The following is a 27,776-nucleotide window of genomic DNA, read 5'->3' on the forward strand; positions in this document are numbered from 1 at the left end:
AGCAGTACCCACAATCAGACACTGCTATGAGGGGGGCAGCCTGAACAATACACATTTGCACTTGAGCTGGCATTAGCTCGCCCTGTCAGTCATGCATGGCAACACAGAGTGAACAAACATCTGCATATGAATGTGCCAGTCTTTCAGGGATGGCTGCATCAAGGTCACCCCTGCATTAGACAGAGTCTTGTTTTCTGAATGTCAAGACAAAAAAACCCTTTTCAGTCTTTGCAGTGTTTAATAACACTGAACAGTAGGAGTCATCAGGGTCATCTGTAGTCTAGAAAAGCACCTTCTTTGCATTGTTCCTCCTTAATACCAGAACATACAAATCAGCACCATTACATATGAGCATACATTTGTCCCACATACTCAAGTACCTGGTAAAATCTCTTGCCTGCTTTGTCTTCCTTTCATCCCTATGCCCTGAAATGAAGTGTTATCACACACTACATTCCAGTGTGTGGAATTCTTCCTCCCCCTTCCAATAGTCGAGGATGTTAGGCTGAAAATGGAAACAATATAAATAGCCTAGGCTTGGTATACAATAGCAATTGAACTGCTTTTTTAGATAGAGAATTGTTTGAGATGCCAGCTGTGCAATGGATGCATCACCTAGATCCTGAAGCGCTGGATGTATTACCTAGAATCTGCACTTTGAAATCTCCTTGGGTTTACTCAGAGTTGATCAGATCTATTTTTATCTTGTTAACATGCCACAAACAGACGTCAGCCACCATTGATTCAGGTGCACTGGTCACATTTAATACTAGCAAGGCAAAAACAGAACAGCCTGGACTAAGAGCTGTGTATGAGATGGTGCAGGGGTACTGATGAAAAATTCCTAGAAATCCAAGCACTGGGAAAATTGAAATCTAGGCAATACTTTCTTATTAACTACCTAAACAACATAGCATGGATCATTTCAAACGTCATTAGCATGTGACATTGTACTGCTAATGTAAAATGCTTAGAGACCACTCTTAAGTACTGTTCAGTCTTGTCAAAACCCACTGTAGTTAATTGGCTTAAAATGGAATAACTTTGTTCAGGATTGCAGTTAGTTTCTACAAGCAAAACTGTAAATATACCCATTATGAGAGGGAAAGAGAGCTGCCACCTGCTGCACCGTATGCTACCTTAACACATGTATCCCAGTTTCTGCCATCTGAGAGAGGTAGGAAAAACAGAAGTTCAAAACAAACACAAATTTTGTCATAAGCAAAACAAAGTGTGTGATTTGGAGAAAAACAGTCTTGTACAATTCACAATAGAAATCACAGCATAATTCAATGCTGAATTACACTTTATAATTACTTAAAACACTGAAATCTTCAGTAATGTATTATCATTGTACTTATCACACCATGTTCACTGGGGACAAAATTAGTCACATTTAAATAACTGTATGCTAAAATATTGCATATGACTACAGTATAGACCAGAACTATAATTTTCTAAAGCCCTAGATTATCTTATATAAAAATATTCATACCACACATTTTGTGAAAATCTTGAAAAAATATATAGATTCTCATTTTAGATTGCTTTAGACTGTGCTGGTCTAAAGCAGCAAAACAAAGTTAGAGTCCAGTGGCACCTTTAAGACCAACAAAGTTTTATTATGAGTACAAGCTTTCATGTGCACGCAAACTTCTTCAGATACATTGAAACAGAAATCACCATTACATATAGTGGGTATTGGCCAAGAAGGGCAAATTTAATTCATTTCAACAAGGAGACTATTTCATGGGAGTTTTCCCCCCCAATGGTCCTGAACATTTCTACATTTTTCCACTGGAAAAATCTGGAAGGAATGACCTTGGGAAAAAGGGTCTCCCCTGCCATGCTCTCCTCCCTGGGCATTCATATTTCTATGCAGGGATTAAATGCTGAGAACATGTGTGAAATCAGAACCTCTAAGAGCCTCTGATATTGTTGCTGATACTATTTAATTTGTTCATAAATGATCTGGAACTGGGGGTGAGTAGTGTAGTGACCAAGTTTGCAGATGACACAAAATTATTCAGGGAGGTGAAAAACAAAACCAACTGTGAAGAGCTCCAGGAGGATCTCCACAAACTGGGTAGTAGGCAACAATGTGGCAAATTAAGTTCAATGTAGGTAAATATAAAGTGATGCACAATGGAACAAAAAATCCCATCTTTAAGTATATACTAATAGGGTTTACTTGCTGAAACCTGGGGTTATAGTGGATAGCTCAATAAAAAAGTCAACCCAGTGTGCTGCAGCAGCAAAAGGGTCAAACTCTATGCTGAGGATTATTAGGGAAGGGATGAAAATATAATGACACTGTATAGATCTATTACATGGCCTCATTTGGAATACTGTGTGTAGTACAAAAGAGGGCAACCAAGACGATTGAAGGGTTGGAGCACCTTCCCTAAGGAGAAACATGATAGAAGTTTATAAAATTATGCATGGGGTACAAAGAATAGGCAGAGGTAACTTTCTCCCTCTCCCCAAACGGTAGAACTTGAGGGCATCCAGTAAAGTTTGATAGATAGTAGATTCAGGATGGACAAAAGGAAACACATAATTACTCAAAAAATGATAAAAATGTGGAATTCACTACCAGGTGATGTCATCATTGTCATAGGTACGTTGGCTTTAATAGGGGATTAGAGAGATTTGTGGATGATAAATCTGTCAGCAGCTACTAGCCATTATAAGTAAAGGCAGGACTTTTTGTGTAGAAAAAGCCCAGCAAAAACTTATTTGCATATTAAGACACACACCCTGACATCACCTTTGTTTCACACAGGGCTTTTTTTGTAGAAAAAGCCCAGCAGGAAATCATTTGCATATTAGGCCACACCTCCTGACACCAAGCCAGCCAGAACTGCGTTCCTGCTCAAAAAAAGCCCTGACTAAAGGGAAACGCCGCATTCAAAGTCAGTAAAAGTCTAAATACCAGTGCTAGAGGGCAACATCAAGGGAAGGCCTCATCCTCTATGCCCTCTTGCTGGCCCTCCAGAGTAACTGGTTGACTGATGTGCGAGATAGGATGCTGGACTAGATGGACTGTTGGTCTTTTCCTGCAGGGTCTTCTTATGATGTGTTCTTGTATCTTAAAGCCTTGTGCAGACTGCCATATATGATGATCAGCTGTATGTCATTTTGCTCTGTGCACATATAGCAGTATAGGAATACATACACCAACCATGTGACAATCTACAAGTGGTTTGCACTTTCTCCTATGAGGGAGTATTCTCTATGCTGAGGAGGAGCAAGCAAAGTATCTGTATCTGTTCCTCTCATCCATTCTTCCAGCTCTTCTAGTTAGAGGAAACAGCCAGGTACTACTAAGGGGAAGCCCTTTCCTTCTCACCCCAGTGCTTTCTCCAGACTGGAGGAAGAACTATAGTGCTATTCTAACTCCATTTAGGAGCTACTACTCCTGGGAATAGCTGGTAGGACAGCCCTGTTCTGCTACTTCTAGCAAATGTGGAAAACAGTAACAGCTCACAGCTTCCACAGCACTTCCTGCAAGACTATCCCAGCTGCATAAATCCCTGTGTTGGTCCAGAGAGGGAAGAAGTAGAGACTGCTGGAAGACAAGAGCAAGCAGGTCAGAAAGCAGTGGGCTGGGCAGCTCCCATTCCACAACTACTGGGAGGGCTCCGTGATTTAAATTGCTCAGTTTGGGGCTGATTCACATTGTATTCTAATGAGGCTATCTCAAGCTGACTGCCAGTATGGCAACTGCTTTTGGGGATGTTCCAACACATCTATAATGTTTGGTGAGATCACCATTGCCCACCTTTTCTTAGAAAGGCTTCAACATAAGATTTGACCCAGAAGATGGCAAGTAGCTACAGTGGTATGTGTTGGAAATATGTTTAAGCATTCCCAGTTACAAAATCATTCAGCATTCCCCTCCTCCCCTCCATCTTTGTTTTTAAAAACTGATCATAACATGCACCCTTTTAGTAGCCTCTTGCTATAAAAACAGGAATCCATACTTTGTAAAAAAGTAGATATGTTCAAAGGTTGAAGAAAAGGGGTGCAAGAATTATTTGAAAGCTGGAAGACATTTTCTAGTGAAAGATTTACTACTCTCAGTCTCCTGTGATAAATAGTTAACAGATGATTTCAACTTGGCCACATTCTGAATTTAGGCTCATACATTCTCCCCTGCCTCCCTCTTTCCTCCCACATGCTCTGATTCTCTCTCGGCCTTTCTGGTTTGGGCAAACTCTAATTTGCCATGATATTCAAAGTGGCAAACTAGGATAGTTTGCTCTCCAAACCAAAACCGGAAACCAGAGTCAAAGCAAACCCTTGTCTGTCATGACACAGGATCCTAGCCAGACTTCCTCACTCAGTGCAACCACATTTCCAGGGAATACTTAAAGAAATGAATGGGGAAATCAGAGTTTTGCCCACAGACAACAGAACCCATGGAGCATGAAGAATTGCAGCATGCTCTATAAAGGGCCTTTTTTGTTATAGCATTGACCAGTACTGAGTACCAGCACCTTTTTCAAGGCTCTCTGAAGTCCATGGGGGGGTGGGAATGGGTGAAAATTGATGAATACTGGCTCCTTCTTTTAACAACTCCAAAAAAGCACTGACCAAGAACATGTGCTTATGTGCATTTGAGTGTCTATGAATGGTTATGTGAACAGAAATATATTTAGTGCTTCAAAACTTTTACTTTCTTATAATGAACACCTTCATCAATCAAACACACCTTTAATGGCATAGTAATACAATAAAGAATAAACAGTCAAAAAACTAGAAACCTAAAAATATAAAAAAGGTTGTCACCAACCAGGACTCACTGAAATTAAAAAGGCAGAGCAGGCCAGCAGAATAGAGCTATATATTATATTCTCTAGTCCAGGTGTGTCAAACATGTGGCCCAGGGGCTGAATCAGACCCCCAGAGGACTCATATCAGGCCGCTGAGCAACTGGCTGCCATCTGCATCCTTCTCCCTTTCTCTTGCTTCCTTCTGCATCACAGCTTGCTTTGCAATACTTGCTCCATCACACAGGAGCTACAGAGCAAAATCCCTATTTTTTCCATTGGATGAGGCTCCTCTCTTGGGGAGGAAAGGGGGGAGGGCAGAGCTTGCTATGCCAGGCTCTCTCAATCACACAGCAGAGCTACTGAGCCAAGCCTTTCCTCCTTCTATTGGCTGAGGCTGCTCCCCTCCTGGTCCCCTGGGAAAGGAAGGAAAGAGCCAGAGCTTCCTTTGCCCAGTTCCCTGGATCCCATGGAGGAAATACAAAAAAAAGCACATTTAAGACCAATGAGTGCTAACGTTTTAAGCATGTTTTAAGTTTTTAAAACTTCTTTAATTGTGATTTGTCTGTATCCTTTATAAAGTTTATATCTCTTCTACCTAATCTCAAATACGTATACACATGAGTTCCGCACACATGACAGAAACTCAGCCACAAATGCAGTGATTTCAGGGGACTTGTCAAATAACAAAAAGGCTAAATCATTAGTCATAGGTTTTGCAGAACACCTTCATTCAATCAGAACTTCCTTAAGTTACCTTTTGTCTACTTTAAGCATTTTTTGCCATGTTCAAAATCTTAGTCACTAAAAAGGGTAGGTTTTCAGCATAATTTAAGCATAATGAAAATGAGAGGTGAAATGTTGGATGGGCAAAGCTGAGCAACTCGAGTGGGCAGAGTTTGGAATACTGCCATGTTGGGGAATGCAACTCTAGGTCTCCTTTTAAAATCAGAAATCTTCCTATTCTAAAAATGAGCTCTTGCTCATTAAAATCCAATCTACAGCGTCCTGTACAGAAAAGCCAAGTTTTTGAACAACTCATAGGTAAGTCAAATCAGTGCTCCAGCTGGGGCAATGGCACTGGCCCCACTCTCACCAAATTCCTGCTGTGATGGGAACACAGAATCAAAGTGAACACAAAAGGAATGCACAAAGCACTCCTAAGAGACTCCTGGAAAAAAGCCTCCTACATCCTTCACTGAGCAAGTGAGAAAATATCCTGACTCTGGGAAGATTTAAAAGAATTAAGTGTCATAAAAGGTGTTTTCTTTATAGGACCTAGGAGGGAGGCACTCAGTTTGACTTCACATCAAATCAAACGGAATAAATTGCTCTACTACACTTCAGATATACTTCATCCAAAATTTCCCTTTCAGTTGGAAATATCTCCCCAGATATTACTTTATTATCAATGTAATTTCTTCAATAGACTAGAAATAATAACACACTTCTTTGTCAAGTTTGGGAAAGTTATGATTAAAGTTGTCAAGATCCTAACAAGGACCATACAGTGCAGGGAAGCATAAAGATGTGTTTGGAACTAATTGAGAGGCCCCATTACTCTGGCTCCTAGACAAAGGAGATAGCAGGTAAAGAGAGAATGTAGGCACAACTGTTTCACATGGAGCATGAAGAATTGCAACATGCTCTACAAAGAGAGGTTATTAAAGCAGTATTCACTAGAACCACTATTTGAATGATGAGTTTTTAAAAAGTACAGTCATTGCTAGAGCTACTGAGAAAGGCAGTTCATGACAAATTTTGAAAGCAACTAAACCATTTTAATCTCACTAATGTCCTTAAACCCATTTTAATCTCACTAATGATCTTGAGTCCTGATCTGGATAGCCTAGGCTAGCCCAATCCTGTCAGATCTTGGAAGTTAAGCAGAGTCAGCCCTGGTCAGTCTTTGGATGGGAGACCACCAAGTAAGTCTAGGGACATAACACAGAGGCAGGCAATGGCAAACCACCTCTGAAAATCTCTTGCTTGAAAATCCCACAGGATTGCCATAAATCAGCTGTGACTGGAAGACAAAAACAAAAAAAAAGAGCTTGATCCCATGGATCTGACTGCCGCAGATGTAGCATCAATTGTGGTTTTGCACTACTCCAAGTTTACAGGACACATATCCAATCAAACCTGAAGGGTGGGTACAAGTGCTTCACCATCACACCAACATGCCATGCCACTTCCAGTGCAAAACCAGAAAGACAGAATTGTGTTGGGGCAATAATTTAGAATTCACCCAAAACTCTATGGTTAAACTATAAAGTTTTGAGTGAATCCTAAGAAGAAGAAGAAGATATTGGATTTATATCCCGCCCTCCACTCCGAAGAGTCTCAGAGCGGCTCACAATCTCCTTTACCTTCCTCCCCCACAACAGACACCCTGTGAGGTGGGTGGGGCTGGAGAGGGCTCTCACAGCAGCTGCCCTTTCAAGGACAACCTCTGCCAGAGCTATGGCTAACCCAAGGCCATGCTAGCAGGTGCAAGTGGAGGAGTGGGGAATCAAACCCGGTTCTCCCAGATAAGAGTCCGCACACTTAACCACTACACCAAACTGGCTCTCATCAATGCAAGGAAGCCACTTTTGGTTTCCCATTGGAAATGATGTCACATATAAGTGTGATACCAAATACCCCTCCCTTATTTATCCCCAACCACCCTGTCAAGAGGTGGCTGGGAAGGCAGGTAAGGCCAGGAGGTCTCTGGCTCATTGGCTCTAGCCTCCCTTTGGCTGTCCCCAGACACCATCCTATGCCACTTTCTTTGTTGCTGATGAAAGCAGAGCTAACCCCACCCAGCAGGAAGCTCAGGAAGAAGGGGTGAGTTTCCCAAATCAAACTTTGACCCACAGCTCATGTGTTCTGTCTCATTCCTAGATTCTGCTTTCAAACCATATTCCAAATCTCAAAGCTGTCTTTCAGAAGTTACTAAGGTACCTTCCACTTTTGTCAGGTCCATCCTGGTCACTGGTGAGGGATGGGTGATATGGTTTCCAACTCCAGGCTAGGGAGCTCTTGGAGATGAAGGGGTGGAGCCTGTGGAAGACAGGGTCCTCAGCAGGATACAATGCCATAGAGTCCATCCTCCAAAGCATCCATTTTCTCCAGAGGAACTGATCTCTGTACCCTGGAGATGAGATATAATTCTAGGAGATTCCTGGGTCCCACCTGAAGGCTGTCATCCCTACTCCTTCCTAAGGAACTATGAGAGGTGGGGGTTGTTTTGAGTCACAATGCAGGATAAATGTTTCCTGTGTGCCACCAATTTTAGCAGCCACCCTGCACCCATGCCTAAATGAGGCATCTTCCTCTAAAACCTCTACAGTATTTGGGAGATTTAAGAATATATACAGAATTCAATGACCACTAAAATGTCTATGTATTGTCCCAGGGTTTTAGTTCTCAAAAGAAACTCTCTCTCTCTTTTTTTTATTTTTAGAACTGAGCCATGCGTAGTTAGTTGGAAGAGGAGAAAATCAAAAATTATTGCTTGCCAAAGTAGACATAGTGGCCCTGTTAAATAAGTATAGTTGGCATGTAAAAGGGCAGCAGGATTTCAACAGCAGACCCTGCCCACCTCCACAGAGCTTCTACACACAGAGCATCTACATAGGACATGCCCATGAACATATGCTCTATACACAAGGAAGAGCAAGGGAAAGTTCAACATATGCCATCTTACTCTCCTTTCACTTCACTGACTATACCTAGTTCAATTTATATACTACATTTTTATCCTGCACTTCCCCTCAGAAGCGTAGGGCAGCATACATCATTTTCCTTTCTTCCACTCCATCCTCACAACAACCCTGTGAGAGTGTGAGACCATCCCAAGGCCACCCAACAAGTTTCCATGGCAGAATGGGGACTTGAACTTGGATCTCCCAGATCCTAATCTAACACTTTAACTACTACAGCGGGGCTAATGTCAAAATCCCCCCTCCAATATAATACACTAGAAATAAGGTCCATTGTGAATAAATACAACAGGCTCTAAAAGAGGCTCTGGGTGAGTGCTTTGGCCTTGGGCAAACAGGGTCAATTTGCTGTGGCATCATAGCATGATGACGATCACGCAGAGGTGGAAGCTCAGCATTTCTTTCATCTGCAGTGCGTTGTTGCCACCTTTTCTGATCTGCCTCCTTTCCCATGTAAAGACCCAACTGGCCAGCTGGGTCTTTACATGGGGAGGGAGGCAGATCGGAGCTGCAGGGCTGCTTTTGCCACTTCTCCACAAGACAGACAGGCGGCAAAAGTAACCAATCTGCCTCCTCCAGGGATGGGGCAGGGGGTCAGATTTGCTGCTGGCTTGCTCCCCCCCATCCACCCCCTGGGGGCGCCCAATTTAGCACCTCCCCAGGCAGCACACCCTCTGCCCCCCCCCAGATCGGGCCCTGGAAAACAGCCAGGCCTAGTTAAATCATGCCAGTCAGTTGGCATTAGGACACCCAGAGGGTGCTGCCAGGCTTTGGGTAGCCAACCTCCAGGTGGAGCCTGAAGATCGCCTGGTATCACAACTGAACTCCAGACAACAGCTCTCTCTCCACCTGGGAAAAATAACTGCTTTGGAGGGTGGACTCTTTGACACTATATTCAGCTGAGGCTTCTCCCCTCCCCAAACTCTGGCTTCATTAGACTCCACCACAAAATCTCCAGGAATTTCCCACCAACCTGGAGCTGGCAACCCTAGTCAGGACTGGTCCCAATGAGTTCTCCCTCAAAGGCCAAAATAGGCCTGGAAAGGGCCTCTCCCCCACATATTATTGACAGAAACAAGCTTGGTTGCCTAGCAACAGCCACTGCCTAGCAGCTTCCCCAGTGGCCCAATCCTCGTCTGTCCCAAGGTTGGAGGGTGGGGTTGCTTTTTGAGTGACACACAGCTCAGCCAAAGGGAGGGTAGGTGAGTTGTCACCAGTACAGCTTGGCTTTTATACCTATATAATTCTATATTTGGTATCAGTTTGCCATTTTTAAAAAATACTTTTTACCACAAAGTTGAGCAATTATAAAGCCACACCTGAAGTCCTTAGAAAGACAGTCTAGCCACAGCACATAGAGTAGTCCAGGACAGCTACCTGGAAACCTCTCTACCTGGTATTACATAGAAAACACTCTCAAACATATTCCAAGCTCTCTACATGACATACCAGAGAACCATGCTATTTCCCAGGAGAATATCAGAGCCTCCCTGTCCCCTATTCTTTGCTGGATATCCCCAAATTATCCATGTCAGCCATTCCCGAGGATCTGAGCAAGTAACCCTATAACCAAAAATTGTGCAGTAACTTCTTTGTTTCTTGGGAATGTGACGAATTTTAAAATACAGAGTTTAGCACAATAGGATTCAGAATCCATCTTGTTCCACTCCTACTTCTGTTAACCATTAGCCTGAAACAAAGGGCAACAGCCTCTTACAGGAAAAGGGGAACCTGATCTATCTCAAGCATCAAGTTCCCCATGGAAAACGTTTGCCAACCATTTACTCAAGTCCCAGACAGAATGAAACTGCCACTGAAATCAGAACATGAAAACGTGCTGTGCTCAAGCAGCTAACTTACAGTCTCTCCCCAGTCTCCAGCAAGAAGACACTGTTAACATGTGCAACCAGTTAAGGATTAGCAACAGGCAGGATGCTTTTGCTAGCTAAGGTCAAGAGGTTAGATATTGGTTGATATGCAACACAGTGAACTAACCAAAATGCTTTAATCAGCAGTTTAGAATGCTAAGGGGAGGGATAGTAAACTACCAACAGAACATCCTGATTATGCTATCACCAGTTCATAAGATACAGTAGTTTAGAAAAGTCTGAACTTTTTCTGTCTTTGAACTCTCTACCCTAAACCTGAAAGAAAAATATGCTTATACCTGAGATTCTGAAATGGGACTGATCATCTTGACAGGAATGTTAGTACCCAAGATTGCCCTCTTGATGTGGTGAGTATGTGGACTTTTATTGATTACTTGGAAATTAACTACTAAATCTGTAATTAGCTAATAAACATTCATACGCTTTGCTTCAATCTGAAGGGAGTACTATATTTGAATTAAGGGACTGGATAAGTCACCAAACCTCATCAAGGTAACAATCCAACCTTACTGTCAACTATAATGGTAAAGGTAGTCCCCTGTGCAGGCACTAGTCATTTCCTACTCTGGGGTGACATCACATTATGACATTTTCACAGCAAGCTTTTTATGGAGTGGTTTGTCATCCCCAGTCATCTACACTGTCAGCTACGAGTCAACTTATGGCCTAAGACAATTCGCTTCAAGGATCCACTTCAAGGTTCTAGTGCGAATATTTAAAGCCTTACGCCGCCTGGGACCAACATACCTGCGGGACTGTCTCTTTCCATATATGTCCAGGAGGTCGTTACATTCAGCCTCCCAACATCTGTTGGCAGTCCTCAGCCCAAGAGATGCCCGCCTCGCCTCAACTAGGGCCAGGGCTTTTTCAGTCCTGGCCCCAACCTGGTGGAATCAGCTTCCTATTGAGATCCGGGCCCTACCTGGCTTGTTAGCCTTCCATAGGGTCTGTGAAACAGAGCTGTTCTGCCAGGCTTTTAGCTGAGGTTGTGGGCGTCTAGTCTTGATCTGGTTGGCCTCCCCAGCCAGCACTGTCATCTGTGCTAGGAACTGGAATAAAAACTGCCATCCCTATGAGATATCATGATGTGAGCTAGGCTGTGCAATATGTGATGTCATGGTAATCTGAGTGCTGTTGAGTCATCTGTTTATAAAATGTTTTTCTTGTATTTTCTTGTTTTATTATATGTTGTACTCCGCCCTGAGCCCTATGGGGAATGGGTGGAATAGAGACTTACTAAAATAAATAAATAAATAATTCCTTGATGGACAACAGCCCTGGCCATCATTTGCAATGGTGAGATATAAGCATCACTACTGCCTTGTCCCACTCGAGGTCCAACGAGCAGATCAAAGAAGATGAGATGCTGGAAACCAGCATTAACTGGGCTAATATATATTTACAAGAAACAGTTCTGGGAGCTGATCCAAGAAAACATACAGGGAGGGTGGTATAAGAGGAAAGAGTTCCTCCTATTCTACTCTAGGAGAAAAAAATGTGCCTCAGCTATCAAAAGTCTGAGAAAAGCTGCACTAATGTTCACAGGAACACAGGATCCTGCTATAATCTTAAATGTCTTTAGCTCTACAGAAACAACATTTGGGAACCTAATTTTATCAGAAATCAATGGCAGCCAAGCGAGTCTGATGACTCCAGTCAAACTGAGCTGCTCCACTATTTCTTATGGCTATAAAGAAACGGCCCAGCTGCTGCTAAAGATTCATCCATCTGCCCCTAACCCCTTTCCTTTTTTTCCCAAGGCCTGATCTACAACATCCTGAAAATTCTGAAAACCCTTTGTAAATCCAGGTGGCCCAGTGCATGACACCTCCTTATGCTTTTTGTGTAGTCCAATTTCAACTACTCAGTAAGAGCCTTTAGCAATGGAATGAGACATCCTGGGCAGCTGTGAAATTTCCATTGTTGGAGCTTTCAAGGGAATGCTGGAACATGTTTGGGAGGGAAGATGCTTTATACATGGGACACATTAGGGCAGTGAGTTGGAAATGACCCACTTAACCCCTTCCCAAACTATCCTTTAGCAGTGACTGGTCCCTGGGCCAAACACGGTCCTCTTGATTTGCTAATTGCCACATTCATGGCAAATTCAAGTTCAAGCAAAATTGGGTGCGGGGGTGGTGGAAGGGGGCTTGAGAACAAAAGGCCATGCAGATCTAACATTCTTCTTTATCTTCCCCTTGATGATGGAAGGAAGTATAGGAGAATTGAGAAAGTTGGGAGGTTCAAGTACCATAGCACTTTGCCTTTCATGACTTCTCAGAAAAACTGGCTGCTAACCTGATGGAGGGGGATTGGGCTTTGAGGAGACAAATTTTTGAGCTTTCCCACCCTTTATGCCATCCCACAATCTTGTTATGAAACAAGAGCTACACGGCAAGGCGTTTCTTGTCATAATGGCTGAGATGAGTCGGTCTCTGCATCGTCTGATCATAGATAAAATAAACATTTAGTTTTGCATTGTTTTTGAACTGAGCCTGACAATGGAAAAGGGTGATGAGAAGATCCTCTGGAGAAACTGGGGTGAGGGAGGCATCTTCCCTGCCCTATCACAGGCTTTGTTTTTATAGAATTATGATCAGTGACAACCTTACTGTAATCTGTAATTCTGAAAGGGAGAGGTGTCTTGGATTGGTTCATGCAGATTCTTACTTTCTGTGTGATCAAGGGTCATGACCCACCAGCAGACTTCCCCACAGCTCCACTGGAATAACTGCAGGCTCTTTAGCAACACAGCAAATTGGTTTAAATCAAGGCAAGTTAAAAATAGTGATTTTCACCACAATAAAGGACATTTGAAATCATTAAATCATGTTACATATCACAACCTACACTACCTGAACAGGCATGAACATTAATTGGTTGCTGTAACAATTAAAACATATTAGTATGCAGTTAAATAGAACTTTTTATTTTACCTAGAACCATTTTTGTTCATGTCAAACTCATGGCTACAATCATGTGTGCATTCACCTGGAAGTAAGCCCCACTGACCATACTGGGACTAACTTCTCAGAACTTGCATAGGATTTCACTTAAGCACCTGCACTACAGAAGTATACCTATTTAGACCCTGATGTGTGTGACTGTGTATATAAAAATTTTCTTTGGGTCTCTCTACACACACTGAGACACTAAGAAAGATCACTTACTTGAATACTAAATGGCTAGTTTATAATAAAGAGTTAGTGCCCGTGGCATAGAGTGGTAAGCTGCAGTACAGCAGTCCAAGCTCTGCTCGCGACCTAAGTTTGATCCCAGCAGAAGCTGGGTTCAGGTAGCCTGCTCAAGGTTGACTCAGACTTCCGAGGTTGGTAAAATGAGTACCCAGCTTACTGGAGATAAAGTGTAGATGACTGGGGAAGGCAATGGCAAACCACCCCGTAAAAGTCTGCCAAGAAAATGTTCTGATGTGACATCACCCCCTGGGTCAGTAACAACCCAGTACTTGCACAGGGGACTATCTTTACCTTTTTAGTTACTAAGCAGAACACTGTTTCTCCACAGGACCAAAAGTAAGCCTCCTCTGTGTTTGTTTAGCAGACTCATAAATGCTAATAAAGGTAAAGGTAGTCCCCTGTGTAAGCACCAGTCGTTTTTCAACTCTGGGGTGACATTGCTTTCACAATGTTTTCATGGCAGACTTTTTATGGGGTGGTTTGCCATTGCCTTCCCCAGTCATCTATACTTTCCCCCCAGCAAGCTGGGTACTCATTTTACCGACCTCAGACGGATGAAAGGCTGAGTCAACCTGGAGCCGGCTACCTGAACCAGCTTCTGCTGGGATCGAACTCAGGTCATGAGTAGAGGGCTCCGACTGCAGTACTGCAGCTTTACCACTCTAGTGCAGTCATAAATGCTCTTGGCCCTTGTGGTCTGGAGTCAGCCAACCCAGTTAGATGTCAGACCAGTCCTGAAGGTCTACTGAATCTTCCTTTTGTTGGTAGTTCTTTGTTGTGCATTTGTGGGTCTTTTGCAAGTCACTTTGGTTTCCCAGTGGAGAAAAAAGCAGGATACAAATACTTGAATAAACGTTCGGAACTTGACAACTAAATATATAAAAGGCTGTAAGATAGAGGGTGGCTTCACACTGGGAAATTGATGCAATATTATCCTGTTGGCAAAAAACCAGCTTGGGTTTGATCTGTTTCAGAAGGATCAGACACTGGCCGTTGAAGCAGCAGGATCCCAGCAGTGGTCCGTGGTTGCTCATTCAGACTGCTAGCGTGTCTCAACCACAGACTCACCGCAGAAAAGGTTGGTTTAAAAAAAAATCCCCAGGTGTGTGTGCTCAAGCAGAGAAGTGCACAAGCACTCCTTGGAGGGGGTGGGGGGGGGAGGAACAACTGTGCTGGAAATGGCTTGGTGTGATCACACAGCTCTTCTGCTTATGAAGCATACCAGGGCATTCAGACAGACTGCGAATAGTGCCCTAAACGCGATTCAGGGGAAAACTACTGGAAGGATCCAGGTGGCTTTTTAATCCAGATATGAGGTGTCTGGAGATGGAGTGAGAATGAGTGCAGTTCGGAACGCAAATGTGCTTGTGTGATCGTGCACATTTACTCTGAATGGGAGGCGTGACTAGGTTAAGCCAAATCTCTTGTGTGAAAGCACCCAGATGTACAAGATCTAGATGACCCTGGAGGTTCCTTCCAACTCTATGATTCTATGATCTCTCAGGCAAGGTTTATTTTGTGATATAGGATCAGGCCTCCTTCATCCTAGCACCAGTTATGATATACTGGGTTTTGAGTCAAGTATAGAAGTCACAGCAATAAATATAGTACATGCTTGACTATATCATATTTACTATGCTCACAGGCCAGGTAAAAAACTTGTTTGTGGAAAAATGGTTCCATTTTTTTGATTATGTACAATCTGAACAAAATACACTGTGTAAATTGCCGGACAAGTACTTAAATTTTGCTTTATATTAGAACAACACTATGCTTGGCATGTTTAGTAATGTGATGGCTCATGGATAGACTCTATGTTTGTTAGTGTTATAGTTGATGTTTGTTAAATGTTATATATGTTATTATTCTAATAAAAATTTAAAATTGGAAAAAAAATTCAGATGTTTTCCCCTGATTTATTCTTTTATACAAAAAAGTAGGCTTTAACTCAGTCTGTCAAATAAAAAGTCTTATATTAAGAGTACAGTATTTTTTGCACCATAAGACTCACTTTCCCCCCCAAAAAAAGTGGAGGGAAAAGTGTGTGCGTCTTAAGGAGCGAATACTGCAAAAAATTCACACAAATGCCTCTAAATTCACACAAACGGCTCTAAAAACTAGGTGCGTCTTATGCTCAGGTGCGTCTTATGGAGCGAAAAATACGGTACATTTTTTTAGATTTTTTGTTAAACTCATCTTTTAAACAAGAATATATAACTGAAATGTTTCAAGGTTTTAAAACCTAGTTTAAAAAGGGAAAAAACATATACTTTCTCTCCTATTTTTATCCTGCCTGTGAAAAGTTACATCCAAAATCTCTTTCCCTCCTCCCCCACCCCCCACCCCACTTTTAAGGAAAATACAAGGTATTTCTAAAGTGGGAGGAGGAGGAGGATTTCTATAGAGTGGCTTACGATCTCCTTCCCTTCCTCTCTCCACAACAGACATCCTGTGAGGTAGGTGGGGCTGAGAGAGCTCTTTTGAGAACTGCTCTTGAGAGAACAGCTCTGAGAGAACTGTGACTGAAAATAAGGTCACGCCAGCAGTTGCATGTGGAGGAGTGAGGAATCAAACCCAGTTCTCCCAGATTAGAATCTGCACTTTTAAACCACTACTCCAAACTGGCTCAGACTAGGTGTCTGAGTGTCAAACTACGATCACAGAGACCCAGGTTTGAGTACCCACACTGCCATGGAAAGTCGCTGGGTGACCCTGGGCCAGTTACTCCCTCTTATTCTACATCATAGGGCTGTTGTGATGCTAAAGTGGAGAAAAACATTGCAAACCACTTTGGTTCCCTATTGGAGAAAAAATATACATGTACATCTCTTTAAAGTTTCAGCCGTGACTAATAACTCCAGAAACAAAATAATACACAGTGGGCATTTTGTATACATACATTATCATAATAAGCAGGGCACATAGGATGCAACTTCAGGTTCTTTCAGTAAAATTCAAGGGTATTTATGAAGGCCTGTGGCCTCTGTAAGTGCAAATTAGATCCCATCTTCCTAGGAGCATGCAAAACCCTTCCTCACTTTGATGAGTGCTAATTGATGAAGCTAGCACCTCTAAAGTCAATAGGGCTATTTGTTTTAGTAAGGGCTCATTAACCTGAATTAAACTGGCATAATCTAGATCATGGCAATTAATGAATGCATTTCAGAAAGAATATGGAAACATCAAAGAAAAGCTAGACAAAATGCAAAAACAAAACCAACATTAAAAGATCATAACCACAAAACCCTACAACATTTCAATTGATTGACATGTTCATTTCTGTGATTGGTCCTGAAGCAGCAGCATCACTAAGACAAATGATGCTCTTCACAACAGCGTTTCTCACACTGAAGGGGACAATGGAATTTCAAACTGCTTGGGCTGTTTATTTGATCCAATACAGCTACCCTCTCTTACCAACACCAACATCCTTGTTGAGGCAGGCAATTGTTACTGTGCAACCTATGGACATCCACTCAGAAGCAAGTCCCACTGTGTCCAGTGAGGCTCATTCCCAGTCAAGTATGCACAGGACTGCACTGTTGGCACTTTCAGAATGTCAGCTCTGTCACAAGGCTCTGTCACGAAATTCTTCATCAATTTCTGAACCAGACTCTAGGCTTCAAAGCAATGAGGGGATCTTACTATTTGTATCTTGCATTTTTCCCCTTTTGCTCCTGGGCTTTCTAAATACCATGACATCAGAGCTTTTTTTAAAAAAAAAAAATATCCAAATTTCCAGCAGTGGTTGCCCCACCAATTCACAAAGAGGCAACTGCTCTATATCTCCAGTCAGGCCACATTTGTCAAATGTAGCAATGAATATGTGCAGGATCAAACTTACAGTGCAATCCTAACTAGAGTTATATCCTGCTAAATTCACTGAAGTCAATGGATGTAGAAACCTGTATTCTTTGGACAGCACAGTTAGCTGATCTGAACGCTCTGAAGCAAGATAATAGGGACCTCCACACACCATAAAGTAGACCCCAAAAGGCTCCCAATTTATTACAAAAAATCTCAGTCATCCAGAGTTCTTCATTGTGTCTAGAGTTTGCACTTGCAACATTTTTTTCAAATGCAATATAATTCTGCTAGACAACTTTCAAGACATGGTTGAAGCCCTCCATGTTTCCAAAGCAACAAGACAAGCATTTATGGTTGTCCTCTAAATGACAAAACCAAACAACACAGAAGCACAGATTATGATTAGATGACTCAACAAAACAAAGATAATGAGAGAGGGAAAACCCACCATATGTATTTGAGCTGGTTATTATTCCCCACCTCACAAAGCTGGCATCAAGATGAGCTTCAACCACTCAAAAATGCAATAAGAGACCAGTCTTCCTTTTGAAGGGGACTAACGTCTGTCTGGCATCTCCTAGGAATTGAAATATGCATTAAAAGCCAATCAATCGATCACAATTTTAAGTCTGCCTTTTCTTCAAGGAGTTCAGAAAGCAACTGATCCTCCATTTTACTATCAGAACTCTATGAGGTATGTTAGGCTGAGAGACGAAGGAGGGTAACCAAGGTCACCCAGTAAATTTAAAGACTGAATCGGAATTTGAACCTTCATATCTCACTTCCTAGTCCAACACTGTAACCCAGGTGTATCAAACTCATTTGTTATGAGTGCCAGATCAGACATAAATGGGACTTTGTGGGGCCAAGCCATTCATATCATAAAATGTAATGCAAGGTAGCAAATATATAAACTTTATAAAAGATACAGAGAACCACAATTAACAATAATATGTTTTACAAGATACAAACATGCTTAAAACTCTTGCGATGTTTTGTTTAAAATGGAAAGGTGGGGGAATAGTGGGATTTGGCAATGCAATTTTAAAAATAAAACATCAAAAAAAGCACAAGAATCACAGCAGAAACAAGAAATATAAACCAAAAATACATAATGCTCTGGGTTTAGGAAAACATGAAATGGTGGGGCATTGCAAGCTTTTTCCCCTGCCCACAGGTCTACTCAAATTGGCAATGGTTCTTCTGTGTGATATTACCCTTTGGTTGTGGATTCCCAGGTTAGAGTACTCACCATGCACCCGTTCTAAGGTCCATTTATCAGAGACATGCTAGCTCACAGCATCAACCCTTTATTTGCAAGATCACACAACTACAGCAAGGAACAGCTTCTAACTGGCCACATAAACACTGAAAAGCGAAACTGCTTTAGCTCCACTGCATTAAAATACATTGCAGCACAGACAAAGCTGCAAGAAAAACATGGAATGGATTTTCCATTAAGGTCTCTGTGCCCAGACAGACTTGTTCCATAGTCGTCTATCTGGGCAGAGAGATCTTAACTGAAAATCCATTCTGCATTTTCTTTGCAGCTTTGCAAGCTGAGAATTGCTTCCTGCTTCAGCCTGCAAAGACAAGAAGCAGATGGGAACTTTAGCAGCCTCAGAGCTTCAAGGGTGAGGACAGGAGGGGGGAGAAAAGAGGCCTGTAGGCCTAATTAAAGCCCTGGGCATGCCAGTTCTGGCCTAAAGGATGGACATTTCAAACCCCTGCTGTAACCAGTATACTATACTGACAGATCTTAAGACCAGTCTTCATTTGTCCAGGATAATGTATGCAACGAGATTCCTCTGCACTTAGACAAATACAAAAAAATGAACCAAGAGACTGGCAGGTATGGGTCCTATTTCCCCCCACGCTTAGCATGCTCGCCCATCCATTTTGGGGCTCCCACTTCTCCCCCACCCCTGGACCCATGAGAAACACATGTGGGAGGAGGCATCTTGCCCACGTGCAGCTCTTCCTACCCTCCTGCCTGCTCCACTGCCACCTCCCTGCCACTGCCTAGCCAACTGCCCCCCATCATTCTGCTCACTTGCCTATTTCCTTGTGCTCTGTGGGGAGCAATATGGGGGTGGCAGGGGCAATGGCAGCTTCCCCTCTCCTCCCCCTGCCCACCTGCAGCAATAACACCAGTGGCAGTGGCTGCTCCTTCTCCTCCATTCCCCACAATGCGCTAATGCAAGTAAAGACAATGTTCCTCTGTTGAGGGGGGACTTCAACCTTTCATTTTTACTAAGGTTTCGTTTTGTTTTTTGCAAACTTGGTTATCCCCCATGGTGTGTAGAAAGATCTCCCTTGTCTCTACGTGGCCCTAATGTGCAGATATAAGTATCTGCAGATGGGGCTATGTTCAAAATATTACTGTATTCTCTGATGGCAAACCTTTTTCAGCCCAGAGGCACCTATGGAATTCTGACACAGGGTAGTGAACACAACCACAAAACAGCTGACACAGGGAGTGCAGCAAACCACAAAAGGTGTGTTGAAGGCCCAAGTACAGGGAGAAAGGGGGGATAATTTTAAAAAATACACTGGAAAAGAGAAGTGACAGAAAATAAAAGTAACAGAGGGGACAGCTATCACTGAAACTATGTTATTGGATCTCCAGGGGCCAATCAGAATCCCTGTTGGGTAAGTGCCCAACCCTGCCTCATCCACTTTCTAACAACGCTTGATGGGCACCAGGAAAGTTGTCAGTGGGAGCCATGGCGCCCCTGGCTCTGCTCTTAGACTTCTGCTCAAAGTAAACAATTGAGAGCTCAGCCTTAAGTGCCTAACTATTCTGATCTTGGCAGAATCACAAGCACATAATAGCCTAACAGTACGCAGGAATAATCTGTAGGCTGGATGGTAATTTTAGCCTGTGTTGAATGATAAATAGGGATTCCATGTCCCACATTATTCTTTTAGAGCTTTTTGGACAGCTCCATTTTCAACCCAGCATGGAGTAATAGTTAAAATGTCAGACTAGGATCTGGAAAACCCAGATTGGAATCCCCCTTCTGCCATGGAAGCCTCCTGGAGGACTGTGGGCCAGTCACTGATACCAATTTCACACTAGACCTTTAATTCTGGTTTAGCCCTGTCCCCAAAGTGACATTCTACACTAAAATCAGAGAAACCAACTCTATGACTAATTTCGCACTATACTTTTAATCCTGGTTTAGCCCTGTCCCCAAACTGACATTCTACACTAAGATCAGAGTCATAGAGTTGTTTTTTCTGATTCCAGTGTAGAATGTCAGTTTGGAGACAGAGTTAAACAAGGATTAAGGCTCAAATGCAAAATTGGTCTATGATTCTATGATTTTAGTGTAGAATGTCAGCTTGGGGACAGGGCTAAACCAGGATTAAAAATCTAGTGTGAAATTGGTTGACTCTCAACTTAATCTGCCTCACTGGGTTGTTGTGTAGATAAAATAGAAGAGGAGGGAAAGCTGTTGTATGTCACTTTGAGTCCCCATTGTGAAGGAAAACAGGGTAAGTGTGCATCAATCAATCAAAGAAAAACTGGAAATAAATCTTAGTGAGACACCCTAAGGAAGAAATATCCTGTTTTAGCAGAGAGCAGAGTGATTTCTGTAGCCTGGTTCACACAGATGCTCATTATTCAGGAAATGCAACATCAACCAACATCTTCCATTTGTGGATGGGACACCACAGCCGTAACGCTCAGTGCTGACCTTTTCTATCCCTTCACACAAAACATTTTTCTTTTATAACTTTATCACTGAAATTATTTTAAGTACAAAGATTTTTATAATGAAATATACAAATACAGGAAATGAATACATAATTAAATATAACACTGCCAAGATATCTAGAGCCTTCTTAGTGGCGGCCCCTACCCTCTGGAATGCTCTCCCTGAAAACACCAGGGCCCTGTGGGACTTGCCACAATTCTGCAGGGCCTGTAAAACAGAACTGTTTAAACAGGCTTTTAACATCTAATGCAGGTGACCAGCTCTTCACCACCCCGCAGCACTGATATCCTAACCCAACCCAAACAGAAAGGTAATGCTCTAAAAAACATCCAATAACATCAAGGTAAATAGCGCTAACCAAGAACTAATAATAATGCCATCTAGGGATTAGAACTGTATATGTTTGAGATGTTTTAATGATTTTATTGTAACGATTTAATTCCACGTTGCTTTAACTGCTGTTAGCTGCCCTGAGCCCATCAGGGGAGGGCAGAATATAAATACAAAAAAACAAATAAATAAATAATATGAGCAACAGCAACATGGGTTACACAGAAGACAGGAATGAGTTTTCAAATCAAAATGATCAACTGCTAATTTACAAAAAATAAAAGGTTTTTATTTTATTGTTTCAGAATGGCTATTTGGCAAATCTAATAAAAATAAGCCCATGCAAGTAGGTATGTAACTGAGCTGGTATGCATTCCGCCGCCACCACCACTCCACTATTTGTAAGTCCCAAGTTTTCCTATACCATATTAACAAAGAGGGCCCTGGTATGAAATTCTATTTTCTACCCTGCATGAAGGTAGCTGCCATTAAGAGGAGAAAGATTAAATCCTTCTTAGTACTATATAAGAGAATGATCAATGCTGGATCCAGTGGCAGCAAATATCCATTGATATTTTTGGCAATAATGCTTACAAATACAAAAAGATATAATAAGGCATTCCCACCACATATGTAATTAAATACTTTCCAGCAGAATCAGGTCACAAATTTGCTGCTCATCAAAGGGCTTTTCATGCATTGCGTTTAATGAAATGTGGGTCCGTTCATGTCTGAACATTCTGATTTTGTAAACAGACATCAGTGCTTGAAAGAATCTAGGCAGCAAGAACTACTCAACATATGTATACATATATTTTATGGCCGTGCATGGGAAAACAAGCAATGTACACTGGATGAATGGAAGGGGCTCAGGTGTACAGTAATTCAGTATGGAAAAATATAAAGAAGTTGCATACTAATTTATGCATTTTCAGGGGATGGCGTGAAGGGTTTTGTTTATTTTTAACCAGCATGTGCTCTCAAAGGGTTGAACATTTTTGTCACAATATTCTCCTTTCAAGTTTCACTAGTAGTTCCAAAATCTCAACCAATGGGTGCAAAAACAAAAAGTAGCTGTGCTTGCAACCACATGCCATCCCACCTTTCCTCCCTCCTCCCCCCTTCTGCAAAGAAAACAGGAACGTATTCACAATCCCTCCACAGGTCCTGTGGCTGAGTCCTAAATCATCGGAGCCTGGCTTTGTAACTTCACTGAGCACATTCCCTCCCTTCCCCTTGTGTTTTCTACAAACAGCAACAGCCACAGACTCATGCCAATGAAACCCAGCATCAGCATTTACTAACTCCCCTTGTCCTCTCCCCACTCCCACCAACCCTGGACTCCTTAGACCTGCATTTGGATCAGCTCTACCATCAACGGTGCAGGTATTGTGCAGGCAGGCAGGTAGGCAGCCTGGCCAGCCCCTGCCACTCCCAGCTATTGTTAGTTTTTGCTTTGCCAAGATTTGGGCCGTTTTAACTGTGGTTGCTGAGGAATTAGCTGGGCAAGCAAAGCTGTTTGCCATGGGATTAGCTTGACGCTGCTCTCCTGAGATTTCCATAACAAAAAGATGGGGAGGAGGTGGGGGGGGGAAACAAGCTGCAGTGTTCATCACACTTTGGTGTGGAAGCCCAGGCTGGCTCAGGTCTGCCATCCCTCTCTGCAGACAGCAGGGCTCCTGATCTGCGGTCAGTTTCACCTGTAGCAAAGTGCTTGGAAGGTGCCAGGGAAAGTCAGGCGCTGCCTAAAAGGGAAGCTGCTTCCTTTTGTGGATGAAAGCCTTTGCATTTTCAAAACACAACTTTCAAGAAGGCCTCTTACAATACTTAACTAACCCATTTGGGCCATTAGCGGAGTCCGCAGCACAGAATTGAAGATGCAGTCAGAGCACATCCCTCCTTGGCTTTTAAAAACTTCTCCATGCAGAAGGCATTTGGCACACAATGCGAAAGGCGGGGGATACAATGGACAGCATTACAAAGAATGACAGAGCAGAATAATGCAAAGGACCGTTTCTGAGATTACCCTCCGTGGGTGCTTTGTGTGCTTTCCCTGAGCAAGCAGCCTGAGCCAGGTGGGTTCGTTTTGTTTTTAAATCAAGCTTTGCACACACCAAGAGTATTTTTAAAAGGCATCTCTCCTCCTCCTCCTGGACAAGTCAGAGAGGGAATATAATCCATGAATCCCCAGCCACATCAATCAGATGCTTTCAATCTACCTACCAGGAGCATTGTCCGATCTCCTCAGCATGCCTCTCTGTCCCACCCACCCCTACATTCAAAAGGGCAATAAAAAAGTGAGGGAAGTTAGACAAATGAAGCTGCCGAGGTCTTGAACGCCAATGAAACTGGCCTCTACTTTCTCTCCAGGCAGGCAGACTCTGCCACCACTCCATCCCTCAAGGCTGGGCTTTCCTTTCCAATGCCCCAAAGTCTCGAAGCCAAGAGCTGAGGGCTGCATGGGATGCTGCTGGCAACCCCTTTCTTCCCCTCACCCTCTATTTGCCAACAAAACCAGGATCCGGCCTTATCCAGACCAGCCCCCCCCCCCCGCACACACACACACACGCCCTCTCTTTTCAGTGGGCAGCCTCTACCTGCCCTTCACCTGGCAAAGCGCAGCAGCCCTACAGGAGAGCGAGCGCCTTTTGAACCAGGAACCAGCCCGGCTACATCGTCCGCCGGGGGGGGGGGGGGGGTTGGCGGAAACCCTCAGGCCTCCTTAGCGAACATCAGAGGAGCTTTAGCAGTCGCGGGGTTCTTCGTGGAAGATGGCCTCGTCCTTAAGAACGACCACGTCGCTGTGGATCCCGGCTTTCCCAAAGTTTCACCGCCCTGTTGCACGGAGGCAGCAGGCGCAGCTCAGCAGCAGGGAGTACCGGCTGAGCATCTTGCTGGGAATGGTCACGTCTGGCCAGTCCTCAGGCCAGCAGCGCCCACGCCGCTCCCCGCCCCTCCCCTGCATCCGGAGACGTGCCTGCCTGCCCCAGCCCGTCCCCGCTGCAAGCTCCCTTCACTTGTGGGGACCCAGCGTCACTCCGCCTGCACCCCCTTCTTGCAGGCTGCTGGCAGGAGCCCTTGCCTTTGTGCGGCTGCAAAAGTTTCCCGAGCTTGGCTGCCTCCTGGCTGGGCAATATAATCGGAGGGGGAGGGGGCAGGGCACACGCACAAGGTCCCCCCCCCCAGCCCCTAGGGAGACAGCAGAGACCCCCGGGTGGGCGTCCGACGTGATTCGTTCCGGAGGCGGGGGGGGGGGAGAGCGCTGGGGCAGCTCTGGCGCCCCCCCCAGCAGCGAGGAGGCGGAGCGGCGGCAAGGCGGGGGGGGGGGGGGGAGGTCTTCCGATCCCAATGATAGATTCGCGACAATAAACGCCGCCGCGACCGTCTAGTCGAGTGATCGATGGCCACCGGCTACGGCGAACGCGGCATTAGGGGGAACTGCGGCGTCGGAAGAGGCTGCGGTCGGCGGCACCGCCGGGGCATCTCTCGAGGCCAGAGGCAAACCGGACCTGCGGCTCCCTCCCCAACCTCCCCCCCCCCATCCGCCTTCGCCGGAGACGCCCCCCCCCTTGCAGGGGCCATGGGGAGGAGAGCCTTCTGCCGTCCCCCCCCCCCCCGCCAGCCTGCGGCTCTTGCTGCCCGCCGCCCGGGAGAGAGGCGTGCCCCCAAGAGCCAGGCGGAGGGGCATCGCGCTGCGCTCGCCTGGCGAAGAGCTCGGAGCCCCGGGAAAGCCCCGCTGGGAGGTCGGCTCTAGCCCCTGAACTCCAGCCCAGGAAGGGCTTCCCTCCCCCGCGCCGCCCCGTCCCATCCCATCCCACCAGAGGGCCAGCAGCTGCATTGCAGCCGGGGCCAGCCGGGCCCTGGCACGACTTTTGCCCGCCCTCCGGAGCCGCCAGGCTCGCCTCTTCTCGTCGCCGCCACCCCGACCGAGGAAGGCGCGAGGGAGACACCAACCCGGGCATGCCGGTCCCCAGCAGCCAACACCGAACAAGCCAGCGAAACAAAAGTTTTGCCCCCCCCCCCGCCTCCTCGCAGTTCGTATTTTACCTTCCACAGCTGCAATTGCAGATGCCAGGCAGAAAAGCACTACAAAATCCAATGCCATGGGAGCCCCAAACATGATGCAGGAGAAACGGGGATGGAGTTTTAAAAAACAAAGAAGAAGAATAGTTCCGACTTGGACCAGATTTAGTTCCTTTCCCGTTGCTTGCTTAAAGATGTGCACACATGTAGATCTCCTCTAACTAGAAGTCAGTCCACTTTGGATTGCCCGGTCCTCCGCGTGGGTCCGTGTGTGCGTGCGTGCATGCGTGTGTGCCAGCGTGTGTCGGTATGTGCGTGTGGCTGTATGCGTGCGTGTGTGTGTGTATGGGGTGTGATGTGCGTGTGAGAGAGTATATTTTAGTGTCACATTGCAAGCTATAGTAAAGTGTACAGTGAGAACAAGATCAGCCAGTGAAGCTGAAGGGAGGGGGAGAGAGAGGTTGCCCCCCCCCGCTCGCACATCAACACTCTTCCCACCCCCAACGGCTCCTGTCCAATCAAGGAATCAAACCTACAAAAATCCCCCGTCCAATCAGCGGCGAGCACTTCCTTTCACTGGTATTGTTAGTTTTAGAAAAACTTTTGCAGTAAACCACGGGAAGAGGGCGAGGAAGGATTCGAGAAGGGAAGAGAACGAGCTCCCCCTAGTGGGCACTTTGCGACACACACTTCGTATTTTCTCTAATACGGCATTAATTCAGGTCACTCGGCGCAGAACCTGCCCGTTTTTCCTAACGAGAATCCGCCTATTTTTATCTTCAGCCACAGCCTGCTTTATTTACAGCGCGCTTCCCTGTCTTCCGGGGTCTCCTTGCCTGCTTTAAAGATTTCTCCTTTCGTGACGATAAGAGTGAACTAGCAACAGTATAAACTGAAAACAGAACTGACATGTACAGTCAGGCAACCTTCAGACTAGGCCTAATCCCACAACTCTCCAGGGTCCCCGCGCTTTCTAGTACCTGCTGCTCCTGTTGCTGACAAAGCCCTTCCCTAGCTGTGGACCATTTTAATCTCACTAATAACCCCTGGGACCAAAGGCCCTTTTGAAAAAAAAATCTAATTGCATTTGGGCTTTACACAGACCATTTCAGTACAGCTGAATCACAAGATGACAACTCTGATTCTAATAACCTGTGGAGCATATCTAGAGACGCCGAGTGACATCAAAGCACGGCCATATGTTGAATTTTAATTGCATGCTTTTAAAAATGATTGGGGTTGGCTTCAAAGAATTCCAGTCCCTCTTGTCCTGTTCTCTTCCATCTGATTCTTTTTCACCACTGTAGTGTAACTTCTGTACCTAAAGTCCCTTCACGTGTGGGAACAAGCAGCTCCTCAGAGAAGAGCTGTGATTCATTGGTCCTAAGCATGTGTTGTGTGCACACCCCTGTGGCCCCTAGTGCTGTTTCAAACGCATAAGAACTAAGAAGTCTCCTGCTTGACCAGACCAAGGTGCCCATCTAGTCCAGCATGCTGTCTCATGCAGTGGCCACCCAGTTGCCCTGCAGGGCCAGCAAATGGGGCATAGAGGCTGAGGCCTTCCTTTCATCAGGCCTCCCCGCTGTGCTGGCAGCCTGTGCTTTCCTTCAGCTCTCATGAGTGTGCATGTGTATTCCTAAAATACAAAAAGAACGAGGCCAAGCCACAGATATAATCTCCTGTTCCCAGTTTGTTTCATCTTTACCAGACTACTCTAGATGAAGATGTTCTCTCTTTTCTCTATATTGCTTTCCAAGCAGTAAGATGGATAACAACCATTCTAATGTCTGGGGAATGAGAAAAGCAGGAGGGTGGGAAGAATCTGGAGTCATATTTCCTAGGGAGTTTTTTTTCACTTCAGTCCCCAATCTTATCAAGAACATGGCTTTCTTTTATTGACTCATTTATTTTATTTAAAAATTAAGTCCATGGATAAGGGACCTCAAAACTGAAAGATAAGATTTCATTTTCAAAAATACAGCTTGGAATCATCAAGTTGGAAGGGTCATTTAGTCCAACCCCCTGCACAATGCAGAACATTCACAACTACCTCCCCACCACACACCCCTAGTTACCCCTGTTCCATGCTCAGAAGATGGCAAAAACAACAACAATCCTTCAGGATCCCAGGCCAAACTAGCCTGGAGAAAAATTGCTTCCTGACCTCAAAGGGCCATGAGAACTCAGCATGATGCAACCCTTCTTGCCCTCCCTCTTATGATCCGTCTGAGTTCACAGAATCAGCATTGCTTAATCCCCTACATGTTTACTCAGAAGTAAGTCTCAGTGCTTTCAATGGGGTTTGCTTCCAGGAAAATCTGAA

The 27,776-nt window shown here is 44.5% G+C and overlaps 1 protein-coding gene across 5 annotated transcripts in view; it reads right to left on the reverse strand.

Annotated features, from left to right (window-relative positions):
• The window catches only part of EPHB1 (EPH receptor B1), a 481,329-nt gene extending 455,430 nt beyond the window's left edge, over positions 1-25,899 (reverse strand). For 2 of the 5 annotated variants that reach the window (XM_060242065.1, XM_060242064.1), the window contains exon 1: positions 25,478-25,899. In XM_060242065.1, the coding sequence (XP_060098048.1) occupies positions 25,478-25,550 (73 nt within the window). In that variant the 5' untranslated portion in view covers positions 25,551-25,899. The remainder of the gene's footprint in view (positions 1-25,477) is intronic. The other 3 variants (XM_060242063.1, XM_060242062.1, XM_060242066.1) reach the window with 2 other exon arrangements.
• Between the last annotated feature and the right edge of the window lie 1,877 nt (positions 25,900-27,776).

Source organism: Heteronotia binoei, chromosome 6, assembly GCF_032191835.1.
Source record: "Heteronotia binoei isolate CCM8104 ecotype False Entrance Well chromosome 6, APGP_CSIRO_Hbin_v1, whole genome shotgun sequence".
Lineage (NCBI taxonomy): Eukaryota > Metazoa > Chordata > Lepidosauria > Squamata > Gekkonidae > Heteronotia > Heteronotia binoei.